The following is a 12,727-nucleotide window of genomic DNA, read 5'->3' as shown; positions in this document are numbered from 1 at the left end:
GGGGGGGGTGGGGAAGGTATTTGGCGCCGGGTTGCAGGGTTGTCGTAGAGGGTTGTGGGATAGCTTGTGTGATTTGATGTGTGATATGAGTCTGACCCAGGGTGACAGATGTCCAGACAAGCTCGCTAAAGGAGGGGCTTCGGAACTGACTGTGGCGCGCGAGGGGGGGAGTATCTCGTCCCGGTCGGGAGAAGAAGAAAAAAGGGTCGCTTCGGGAATATTATTGTTGTATTTGCTAGAGTTGTTGTCGAGGGGCGTCTGCGGGAGAGATCCTTTTTCGAAACAGTACTCTGTGGGAGAGAAGAGAAGAGAAAGCACGTGGAATAACGATTGAACAGATCAGTTATAAGGCATGAGGAGGAGGGGGGGGAGGGGGACAGAAGAGAGAGAAAGGAGAAGGAATCACGGGAAGATGAGATACGAAGCCCCCAAGTATGTATAATCGTAAGTTGCGAGAAGGGCTGGGGTTATAGCATTTCTGGCCCCATCTTTGGATGGATGCTCTGCCTCGTAAAGACGGAGTAAGGCGACTAAGGTAGACCCGAGTAATACTTGACGTCCATGGACCGGGTACGGTTTAATACTTCGTACACGGCGAACGAGGGCCGTTTTCGGTCGTGTTGCATTGGCGAAAGAAAGAAGGAGAAAAGCACATCCCTGCGATCGCTGGCTGCAGGACGTGAGGCCAAGCAGGAGTCGCCGATGCGGGAACGACGAATCAACACCGGGGCCTTTCCAAAGAAGACAGACGACACTGGACAGTCATCCTCCCAGAGGTCGTGGTCTTGACACACACACGCACGCACGCCTCTCGGATACGTCCCACCCACCCGTACACGGCACTTGCCACACATGAGCATTGCTGACCGTTGTCGCAGCAGCCGTCTCTCGTCTTTTCTCTCTCTCCTTCTGCTTCTCCTCCTCTCTCTCTCTCTCCGCATACCCCCCTTCCCGCACCTCTTCCCCTCCTCTTCCTCTCCTCAGTTGCGCGTATGACTGACTCCGTAGCAGCATGACTGGCCGTCTAAGACGGAGTTGCGGTGCGGACCTCTGAAAGGCAGAGCCAATCCTGGGGCTTGCATACGTGCCTCCGTCCAACACAACCAATGACAGTGTTGAAGGGGACGGCGACTGAAGATTGGCTGGGTAGGTCGTAAGTTGGCCCGTCGCTCCACGTCCGTCCCGCCTCTGCTGGTATTCCTGACTGAAGACCGACGCTGGAGACGAGCAAAGACAAGCGCCGCGGCTGGCTGTCAAGGGTGGGGATGTCAAGCCCAGCTAGACTAGGCCCGTCTCCCCCAAGCCTCTCAGAAGTCGCCGGTGGCCCTTGCTCAATCAATTGTCGGAAAAAGGCCTCTGACTAGCTCGTCGGCCCCTACAAAGCGTCTTTTCGTCCAACCGCTCTGTCTTGGCTTTGTTTTCCTTAGCGGGGCCCTGGGGCCATGGGGTTGGACGGCTGTCTGCGGATCTTCCCTATACCCGCGCCGTCTGCTGCAAGTGTCCGTCTCACGCACCACACACACTGATGCTGCCTCTCTGCGCTTCCCCCCCCCCCTCCCTTTTCTCCCCTTCTTCTTGTTTTCTTGCTCGTAAACGCATCTTGTCAACTACTTCTGCTCGTGTGATTGATACGGTCCGAAGAAGAGGAAGAAGAAAAGGCTTCTCTGGTAGCGCATGGTAGTGGAGGGTAGCATGTAACTGACGCCAAGGCTTGAGCGTCGGATCCCTTTTGATTATCAGCAGCCACTGTATTTCCACATTCATGCGTTGGTTTCCGCGTCGTCACGGGGGAGACGTGCCATGTCGACCGAGGCGCTGTCTAGTCTTCTGGACGATCCCTCGCCGTCGGTCGACATGTAAGACGATGCTGCCGGTCCCCAGGGATTGACTTGGCTGTGAGAGGAGGGAGAGGGAGGAAGGCATCTATCTTTGCGGGCTCGTCCTGCCAACGCAGGGTACGATTCGCCCGTCGGCTCGAGCCCTGCGTGTGTAGGACGACGTGCTCCAGCCTTCCAGATGCTGTCTCACTTCTTTCTTGAGCTTCCGACAGGTCAGGTGTGCGGCCGCTGGTGTGCTGGTGTCGACGAAGACACCCTTGTTGGCTCTGGCTTGCTCCGTCCGGAATAATAAGACCACGGGCCATGCATGCAAGCCTCTTTGCCTCTCTCGGTGCTGTTCAGGGATCTTGATCAGCGTTGACCCACCACCCAAGAACAGCGCCACACACACCTTCTTCCACCTCCCTCCCCCCCCCCGTCCCAGCGCTAGGATGCTCTCTTAACTGGAGAGGTAGAGTCCCATGCCCAGCGTGCGCAGGCGATGACTGCAGCCTGTAGGGATGTCCTGCTCGCTAGGAAATTTTCTTCGTGTCCGTGGTGGGTCAGTGCCAGCGGCTTGTTTCTAGTTGATGATTCAAATCCCCGTGGTAGGGGTTCTCGACTATGAAAATACCCAGCACAGAGTATTATAACGATTCGATATCCCGAGGGTAAGGATATTACTGAACAGGGGGGTGGGAGGAGGACCGGAAGATGATTTCGACCAATGTTTCTGACAGGCTGCAATGGTATTACGAGAAAGTCGAGACGAGATGTGCGTAACCGTGCACCCGAGTACGAAAAATCGTAATACTAACTGTATTACTATCACAGAGAGGAGGAGGAGGGGGGGGGGGGGGGGGGGGGGGGGGGGGGGGAGGGCGGGGGGTAGGCACGCGCACCGGGATGCACCTTCCAGTGCCCGTGTGCTTGCGACGATTTTCTCGACACTCCTGATTTGCGCATATTCATTAGCAGGCTTGCATCGTTCTCCGGATTGTGATTTGCCCAAGCGGCATGTATTATGGTCCAATAGCACTGCCCTGCTATTGTCTCAGCCCTTCTCTACTACTCCGTATGCCTGCTGTCTGAGGAGGGCGGATGATGATTGTGACCTATAACGAGACCGATGTAATACGACGTGATACGCCGTGATACGCCGTGCTGCTATCATCCACGAGACCGAGATAGTGGATGGAGAGAGTTGATCAGACCTGGGGAAGATCGTTGTCATGTGCGAGTCGACGCTCTGCTGGATGACATCGCCCCTTTCAATATCCAACGTCCCGGGCAGCAGAGACATGGCAAATGAGAACATGTGCTGCCTCGGGTCGCCGCTGCGTCTGCTTCATGCCATGCCATGCCATGCCATGCACACAGGGGGGGATGGATAGCCGAGATTTAGTCCGTATGGAGTATTACGGAATAACGTCTCTCTCTCTCTCTCTCTCTCTCTCTCTTTCTCTCCCTTCCTTCTTCCCTCCCTCCCTCTCTCTTCGCCTCCCTCTCTCTTCTCCTCCCTCTCGGACCATCCGCCACATTTGCTGCCTCCGAGCCGAGGTCATATGCGAATGCAGATATTATGCCTCAGCCACACCCACTGCATAGCCTCTTGCCAGCGAGGCAAGCCGTGCAAGACGAGATGACATCACCATCTCGGCCACGCAGGCGGCCAGGTGCTGTGGCTACCTTGCCGAGGAGGAGGAGCAGCCACCGCAGCAGGGCAGCCGGTAGAGCTGAACCTGCAAATATATCGTGCATGCATGCATGCCAGAATTGTGGCTTATCAAGATGATTCGCAGATAATAATAACATCGAGGGAAGGATAACCAGTGGCGGTGAAGAGAATCGTGGTTGTGCAGTCTGCAGTCTGCACGTTGCTTCGCCACAACTGTCCCGGTCACTCAACCCTCAACCCCAGGAGAAGGAAGAAGAGAGGGATTGAGGCTGGTAGCGTAGCACGCGTATACGTATTGTGGCTGGTGAGGCCGAGGAAGACGCCAATAGATCAGCCCGAGAGCTCGTAGGTGCAATGTCCGTGCCTGGTACGACGCAGTGATGCTGGTATTACCACTCAGCAGTACTCGTAGTGCTGCGAGCGATAATAGCTGCTACTGGTAAAGAGTGTTGGGATTACTCGGTGATACGTCGTAATATGCGTAAGATCCTTGTGTGTACGCGCACGCACTTCCTCTCCTCCAGCTACGGAGTACATGATGATACATGGTTATTGCCGCGTATAGCAGCGCAGCGGTTTCATCGGGCCAGGTAAGATTGGTGTACGGAGTGATACTCGTAAGTTGTAACCGATCATCCCGTGCATGACGGAACAATAAAGACACCCCTGTCAAGTGCTTAATGTCACTCTATCAAAGATAGATTGCCGGTACCTATATTTAACACTGGAGGATGAGTAGTATTACCAGCAATACAAGGGCCAATTCGAGACTGTCGGATAGTCGAGTGCTTGCCAAGGTGAAATGTGAAGATTCCTCGAGGCGAGCAGACTCAGACTCGGTAGCCCGACCCTTCGATCCTCTCTGATCCATCCATATTAGGGGTAAGATAACGGGCTACATACGTCTATACGTTTATGCTGCCGTGCATTCTTCATCTGACCCGCCGACTTCGCACCGCCATCGATACGACCTTGCTCATAATAACCATCGGTCACTTCTTCCTCCCCCCCCCCCCACTGGCGGCGGCACTCGAGGATCGGCTAAGAAGCAAGGGTCTGGCTGCGACTCACCGGGGGGTTTTAAATCCCTTATTGGCTAATCAGTGAGACTCCACGAGCCGCGCTGGCAACGAATCGCCGACGACAGAAGGCCTCTACCTCTTTCCTTTTCCTCCTTCCACAAGCCCGACTGTTATACGTACTCTTCCCGAGACATGACAACGGTTTCTTCTTCTTCTTCTTCTCCTCCTCCTCCTCCTCCTCCTCCTCCTTCTTTGGCCTCTTCTTCCTTTTCTTGCTATCCCCAGCAGTAATTCTGGAAGAAGAAGAAGAGAGAGAGAAGAATAGAATAAAAAATATAAAAGAGACAGACGGGAAGAAGAAGAGAGAAGAAGAGGGTAGCAGACGCCACCGAATATCGTACGGGGTGGATGATTGCCGAGCCCCTCTTACTGCTAAGCACGCATAAATCATGCAGAAATACGAAGGAGGTGGGATGGCTACGAGAGTATGGGCTCCAGGCTCCGTAATGATATCAGCACCCGCCCGTACCCTTCCTCGCACCCATCACGGTTGCTGTTGGCTGCTTGATGAGGGAGGAAGCGCGCCCGTCGTCTCCGCGCTTCTCGTAGGCCTAGACATCACCGGCGTCGCGAGGGGATGGGTCTGCACGGGTCCGTCAGCCAGCCGGCCAGCAGTCACATCTCCCCCGACCCTCGTGGGAGGTCATCTGGCCTTCGTACTACCAGGACGGCCGGTAGCTGCTCTCCTGGGTCAGCGAGTGGTGGAAGACCAGATGGCCGCGCCTTTCCAGGATGGGATGAAGCCGGCCAGCTGATCGGATCTCTGTCTTGGAACCAACGGCAAGCGACGGTGGTGACGCCTGGTTTGCGTACACATGCTCCTCTTCGGAGGCCTGCTGAACATCATCTCGTCCCCTCTCCCCTCCAGCACACACGCTGTCCTCGTAACCACCCACAATGCTGGACAATGCCCGGCGTCGAGGTGGGGGAGAAGAGCCTCGGTGCCGCCCCATCCCGCGTGCGCGTGGACCTGTACCCGCGTCCTCCTCCTCTCCCAGGCAACTGCTGCCATTCTAAGCGCTGCGACGGGGCGCATGATCCGCGATTGACGTAGGTCCTCAGCATCGACGGAGTGCACCTTTTATTTATTTTTTATTTTTTTTTAGCGAAAAAGCAGGTGTGCGTGGGTGGCGCCGGCCGGGGAGGGGGCTGCGCAGATGTCGACGGGCTCCCATGTCCATGTACTCTCCGTACCAGCCCTTCTCTCCACACCCACCTACCCCCCCTCTAAATCCCTTCTTGGTGACGGGAAGCTGTTGACGGGAACCTGTTGACGGGAGGGCTTCGGCATCTGCAGCGTACTTGTCTAGGTACACGTCTAGGCACACGTTGGCGTCGCGTCATGCGATCCCGACTTCTCTCCCGGCGTTGATGTGTCGGGGGAGGGACGGGCCGCGATTGGGGGCCGAGGGAGCTTCTTCGATGCGCAGGTATATGCAGTCTTGACGGCTCACTCTATATCTCTATATACCGGGTGAGCAGGGTTGTAGGTGAACGGCGAGTAACGTCATGGATCTTAGTGATAGACTATGGCGATCCTTCGTACTATCGATGCCGACGTAGATGCTTCGGTCGGGTAGCTCACCATGTCCGTCGCAGGGCTCCGAGGCCAACCCACGACTAGAGATGAAGCCTGAAACGCCGTTTATCCTGTTTTTTTTTTTCTTTCTTTTTCAATGTGAACATCGTCGATTCTACCTACATGTGATGTGGTACATATTCATGCGTTTTTACTCCACCCCCTGCACCGAAGCATCCATACAAGATAAACAAGAGAAGAAGAGTCAGGCGCCATCATCACTGCTCATGCGGCAGCGAACCTAGCCGCACGCTTCTCAGCCTTGGCCCTCTCAGCCGGGTCGTCCAATATCCCGGAAGACTTGGCCGGAGCAGCGTTCCTGCTGTTGTCGTTTCCCCTCCGACGACCGCCGCCGTCCCTTCCACCCCTCCTGTCGAGGCTCTGCCTCTTTCCGGGCCTGTTGCCGCTGCCGCTCTCGGCTCCGCGGCCACGCTTGAGAGGGCGCTCGGGCAGGGCAGAGTCGAGGCTCGAGGCGAGCTCTTTGGCGTCGATGCCAAAGCGCGCGGCGCGCTCGGCGCGCTTCTTGGCATCGTCGTCTTCGTCGATTCCGAAGCGCTTGGCGCGCTCGGCACGCTTCCTGGCCTCCTCCTCGGCCGCCGTGGACGAGAGGCCGATGGCGTAAGAGGCGGCGGGCGCGGCGGGCGCGGCAGCTTCCTCGGTAGCATCGGCAGCAGCGTCCTCGGCGGGCTCCTCGGCGGCGGCGGCGGCGGCGGCGGCGGCGGCGGCGGGTGCCCCCTCCTCGGTCTTCTCCCCGGCCTCTTGGCCTGCCGGCTCGGCCTCGACGGCGGCGGGCGCGGCAGCCTTGGGAGCTTCGTCGTCCGAGTACGTTATCTCGTCTTCCTTGGACTCTGCAGGAGTATGTTAGCCTGGACGTCCTCGCCTGACCGCATGTGCGCGCGTAGAGCTGCCGAGGGTGAGCTGGGGGTGTTCCGGAGGGGACAAGAAGAAGAAGGGAGACTCGCCTGCCTTCTTGCTGGCGGGCTCATCATCCTGGGCAGCAGCATCAGCCCCGGCAGACTTGTCGTGCTCGTTGAGGCGCGCGACCAGGTCAGCCTTGTTGCCCGACTGGGGAAGGCCCTTCTCGGACAGGAGCTTCTTGAGCTCCGGCACCTTGAGCGACGAGTATTCGGTCGCCATGGCGTTGTCGGGAGACGCGCAGGACGCGGAACGAAGGGGTGTCAGGAACGCGCAGCAGGGCGCGAGGGGTGGGGGGGGGGGGGGGGGGGGGGGGGGGGGGGGGGGGCGTNGAGGGAAGCTATTCTGAGCTCAGGCGCAAGAGGCGGGCGACCGGTATCGATGCCGTAGGATGATTGACCTGGACGGTGACGGCAATGGCGGTTGCTGATGATGTTCGTGATGGGAAGGGGTCTGACAGCAGATGATGGAATGGAGCGCTCCCGCTCTGGCCCTCTGTCCTGCATCTCTCCCTGTTCTTGGGCAATTTTTTGACTACCCGGGACTCGGGACGAGGGCGGGTGAGATGCACGGGCCACTCGTGAGGCGGCACAGAAGCTTCCCCAGATTGGAGATGAGGCGCAGAGACAGCAGCTACTTGTGGCTTGAGATCGTTCGAGTCTCTCAGGGGAGGGGGGGAGGGGATTTTGGCTGGCTGGCAATTGATCTGATTCGTTTTTAGGGTCTCACCGAGTAAAAATGTACGTAGTACTACGACGTATGACTCTGACGAGCCAGGCAAGAAGAATACTACGTCGTACGTACGGGAGTAGACCATATTACCAAGTGCTCCTCCAGTTCTCTCTCGTGGATAGTGTCACTACGTCCCTCTATGACTTTGGGGAGGAATACGGAGTAGCAGTACATAGCAATGACTCTCGGTCGTCCTCTAAACCCTTCCCAAGGCGAACATAGTATGACCTGCGACGATCACGTCGTACTTGTACCTAGACGGCAGAGCATTGTTCGCTCTGTCTGCTTACAAGAAATGGCTGATCAAGGGCGCCCGGCGATGCCCAACGAGTTAATCCGATGTCTTGGGGGGAAGCTCCTGCTGTAGCCTATTTGACATCTTGACCGTCGCGAACCAACACGCCATTCCCATCGTGACGTTTCTATGCAGATGCACCTCATTTAAACACCCCCCTCCCCCCCAACTTTTCCCTCTCGCTCTCGGCACAGCCCGTATTAAGGGTCGCGCGTCTCGGTCTGGATCGCCAAAGAATAAGATAGCGCGTGCACCGCCCAGGGGGTTCTAGACCCGCTACTCACTTTTAGCATTGCATATTACTCCGTACGGAGTATTACAGTATCGAACATTACAGACATCATCCTTTTCCTTCCCCCTCCCTCCCCAATTCTTCAAGCCGACCCCATCTCACCCACTCTCTCCCACTCTCTCTCACTCTCTCACTCTCTCCTCTTTTCCTTCACGTTGAAAGGACCACCCGCGTCGACAGAATCAGGAGGACCAAGAAAAAAAAGAAGAAAAAAAAGAGGGACCTAGTACCGACTGACCGGACACGTCACTCCAACCCTCCTACCTAGAGAGGCCGGAAGATGCACCCTGCGTCGTCACGGGCACAATCAGCATTACCGCCTCGGATCCGATCCATGATATACGACCAGCTGCCCACCTCCGGACGACGTCTTCTCCCGAATTGAAAGATTTCTCTCTCCTCTCTCTCCCCCGCTGGCACTGGAGCGGCGTCGAGCCTGCTCCGGTCCCCTCGACACCATGATGACCAGGCGCATCGTGAGTGGCGGACCCTTGCAGCTCCTTGCCGAACCTCTGGCTCTCGTCCTCTCTCTAACCAACCACCCCGCTCATCCCTCTAGGCCCGGACCCTGACGCAGCTCGCGACAGCTGCCATCTTCCTCTCCGCCATCGTCTTCCTCCTCGACCACAACTACAGGGTGCTGCCCAACTCCCTGCACGAGTACATGCCCACGCACCACGCGGGGCTGGTGGTGACGGACATAACGGTGCTCGAGTGCTCGCGCATCAACATCTTCTCCTCGTGCAAGCTCGACGCCAGCCGGTGGGAGCGCATCGACAAGGAGCTCCACCTCGGCCAGTCGTGGACGTCGGCCGCCTACGTCTTCGTCAGCCGCAAGCACGAGCACGACCTCTCCCCCGACGACAAGGTGGTGCTGGACCTGACCGTCGGCCGGCTGGACCCTTCGTCGCGCTCTGCCGCCGTCGACGACAGGTGGGAGTCGCGGCCGGCCGGGCTGTGGATCAGGCGCTCCGCCAAGAAGCGCTCCAGCGACTCGGTCTTGGCCGTCACGGGCGTCGACGTCCTGTTCGGCGACGACGCCGTCGAGGCCCGCGACGGCTGGGCCATCACCGGCACGCCCCTCCTCCTCAGCTCCGACCGGAGGGACATGATCAGCGCCCACATCACCATGCGCAGGGGCGACGCCGACCACGACGCCGGCCCCAGGAAGCCGGTCCCGCGCATCCCCCCCAGCGGCCGCTTCAAGATCATGCAGATCGGCGACCTGCACCTCAGCACGGGCGTCGGCGTCTGCCGCGACGCCGTCCCCGAGGGTTTCGACGGCGGGCCGTGCGAGGCCGACCCGCGTACCCTCGAGTTCGTCGGCAAGATGCTCGACGAGGAGAAGCCCGACCTCGTCGTCCTCAGCGGTGACCAGATCAACGGGGGTACAGCGCCCGATGCGCCGACTGTGAGTGCTGCCTCTCTCCCTCTCTCCCTCTCCCCCTTCCCCCCCTCTCTCCCCCGTCCGCCGTGTTGCCGGTGACCGCTGAGACGTCGCGCCTAGGCCATCTTCAAGATCGCCGCCCTCCTGATCAAGCGGCAGATCCCATACGCCTCCATATTCGGCAACCACGACGACGAGGAGACCATGAGCCGCGCGGCCCAGATGAAGATTTACGAATCCCTCCCCTACTCGCTCGCCACGTCCGGGCCGGCCGGCGTCGACGGCGTGGGCAACTACTACGTCGAGGTGCTGGCGCGCGGCAAGTCGGACCACTCCGCCCTGACGCTGTACCTGGTCGACACTCACGCCTACAGCCCGGACGAGCGCCACTTCCCGGGCTACGCCTGGGTCAAGCCCAGCCAGATCGACTGGTTCCGCCGCACGGCCGACAGCCTCAAGGCCCGCCACAGCGAGTACACCCACCGCCACATGGACATCGCCTTCATCCACATACCCCTGACCGAGTACACCGACTGGGACCTCCCCCGGGTCGGCAGCTGGCTCGAGGGCGTCACGGCCCCGACCTACAACAGCGGCTTCCACGACGCCCTGGTCGACAAGGGCGTCGTCATGGTCAGCGCCGGCCACGACCACTGCAACGACTACTGCTCGCTGTCATTCAGACCTCGGTCCGGGTCCGGGGCAGCAGGCGACGTGGCCGACCACCGGAAGAAGACGAGGCAGGAAGTCCAGATCCCGCCGGATGGTCACCAGCAGGCCCAGCCGGCCCAGGACACCACGCCGGCGATGTGGATGTGCTACGCCGGAGGCGTCGGCTTCGGCGGCTACGCGGGCTACTTTGACTACGTCCGTCGTCTGCGCCTCTTCGAGGTCGACACGAACGAGGCTCGCATCACCACGTGGAAGAGGTTAGAGGCCGGTAACACGGCTGCCAGGATTGACGAGCAGATTATTGTCGATGGCGGGAAACCTGTTGCTCCTATGCCACCTCATTAACTTTTTTTTCTTTGTCTCTCTCTCTCTCTCTCCTCTCTCTCTCTCCTCTCTCTCTCCTCTCTCCTCTCTCTCTCCTCTCTCTCTCTCTCTCTTTTTTCTGCGTCTTTTTTTTAATAAAATAAAAAAAGATCTGCCCGTATGATTCATGTTGGGCGCCATCTGTCATGTATTTCTTCCCCGTCTTCTTCTTATCTGTTTTTTTTTCTTTTCTTTTTTTTCCTTCCAGCGTTCCTGTATCAAACTTTCAAGGGGAGACGGAAAGACTTTGGAGTGCATCATCTTTTTTTTTCTGTCAATTTTACAAAGAGAAAATGGGAGAAATGGGTAACATCTATCTGTTTTTTTTCTCATTCTTACTACTTGGTATTCACTTGGGGTCTTTTGATCGGTTTTTTTTTTTCCAAAAACAAAAACAAAAATATGTATTTTTAATAACCCAGCTTAACCCCAACACCCCCCCCCCCAAAAAAAAAAAATTACATATATATACATGGGCTGGTAAGGGGTATCAGATCGGGCCTGGGGGGGTAACAAGAAAGAAAATGGAGTAACGGCTATAGAAACTGTTCAAAAACCAAAGGTTTAGAAATGTATATGAAGAAAGAAACACATGATAACATGATATATTCTATGTCAACATGTGAACAAAGGTCGTCGTACTCGCGTATTTCACGTAATTGAATCGGCTGACCGTATCAAACACACCTGCTCGTGCGGGTAGAGTTGCCTGGCAGTCCGCTTGGTAGTTGTACGTCTTTTCCACGAAGGCGAAGGCCTGCTGGGCTTTGCTTGATATCGCTGCCGATGAAGATGCTGATTCCTGCTAATGCCGGTTCTGCCCTCGTCGTCGTCCTGAACCCCCATCCTCGTCGTTCCGGTAAGAGAGCAGTGACCGCCCCTCTAGTCGGCCATCGGCAGCGACGTCCGAGCTCGCCACCTCAAGGGCCCGAGTCTTCCCTGTCTCCGGATGCGGGTATGACTGCCATGGAGGGTCAGGGAGACAAGAATCGATCAAGACAAAGAGGACGTGCTTTGGCTCCAGGGTAGTACATGATGAGAAGCCGTCCCGCCGCCGAGTGCCGTGGGACAGCGACGATGCTAATCATTGTCAGGATTCATCAACCATAATTCCTCTCGGTACGGGTGGCGGTGGTGGGTCAGGTCAATGTGCTGAGATATCTGCGTTCTCTGATCCCCATACGAACTCGCAGTCCTCCTCCGCCGCCATGACCGTTGCTGATGCCGCTGCCAATGACGCAGTTGATGGTGCCGCGGTGCAGGGAGACAGACTTGGGCTCGTCTGGAGAAAGCCCTTGAAAGGTTCCGGAACCTCGGTCATTTTTGAAGAGAGGCTTTCTTTCTTTCTTTCTTTCTTCCTCTCACCCTCCTTCTCTTCTCTTCTTCTCCTTCTTCTCCTCAAATGCCCTACATAAAGGGTTAAAGGGTTAGGATGGAAGAGAAAGATGATGAGAGAGTAGATGAGGGAGGGGGAAAAGGGCAGCAACGATGGACCAGCTGTGCCCGTCGACTTGACTGCTGAATGGCAGCTTTTGGACGGTCGTTATTGCAGGTGAATATGGGCGGTTGCATGGCCGAGTTGGGGGTTGGCATCATCGTCTTTTTGGGGGGAGGGTGAGGTCGCCCACTAACATCACAGCCAGGTGAGGCCACTCGAGACCACCAGCCTTGTGCTTCTAGTGGGGTGACGATACGCCATGACCGTTAGAGGTAGATGCAGTGGTCTCTCTCTACCTACGTATACGTCCTGGACCGATACGTGTGTGTTTCCAGTTGCTTTGCCTGCTGATTGCTTGCCGAGTATGTGTGGCAGTAGCCGGGGAGGGGGGGGTAGAGCGCACCACGCTGCCCATCAGCCGGGTCTCGCAGTACTCACTCGCGTCCGGTCGTGGCCCGATCAGCCATGGCGGATCCT

General features: G+C 57.4%; 2 protein-coding genes across 2 annotated transcripts; one reads left to right on the top strand and one right to left on the bottom strand.

The window, feature by feature from the left end:
- Window positions 1-6,381: 6,381 nt before the first annotated feature.
- GMORB2_1668 (SAP domain-containing ribonucleoprotein) lies at window positions 6,382-7,293 on the bottom strand (the record flags this gene model as incomplete). The annotated part of the gene is made up of 2 exons (XM_035463649.1): window positions 6,382-7,002; window positions 7,042-7,293. The coding sequence occupies 2 exons, from the start codon at window positions 7,291-7,293 to the stop codon at window positions 6,382-6,384; spliced, it is 873 nt and encodes a 290-aa protein (XP_035320480.1).
- A 1,555-nt stretch (window positions 7,294-8,848) lies between these two features.
- Window positions 8,849-10,794, top strand: GMORB2_1667 (DNA repair exonuclease SbcCD nuclease subunit; the record flags this gene model as incomplete). Its single annotated transcript, XM_035463648.1, has 3 exons — window positions 8,849-8,866; window positions 8,950-9,801; window positions 9,898-10,794. The coding sequence occupies 3 exons, from the start codon at window positions 8,849-8,851 to the stop codon at window positions 10,792-10,794; spliced, it is 1,767 nt and encodes a 588-aa protein (XP_035320479.1).
- Window positions 10,795-12,727: the final 1,933 nt, after the last annotated feature.

The sequence above is a fragment of the Geosmithia morbida genome, assembly GCF_012550715.1.
Source record: "Geosmithia morbida isolate 1262 chromosome Unknown scaffold_10, whole genome shotgun sequence".
In the NCBI taxonomy this organism is placed as follows: Eukaryota; Fungi; Ascomycota; class Sordariomycetes; order Hypocreales; family Bionectriaceae; genus Geosmithia; species Geosmithia morbida.
The sequence above is the reverse complement of the archived record's forward strand: the minus strand, read 5'-3'. Positions and strand labels throughout refer to the sequence as shown.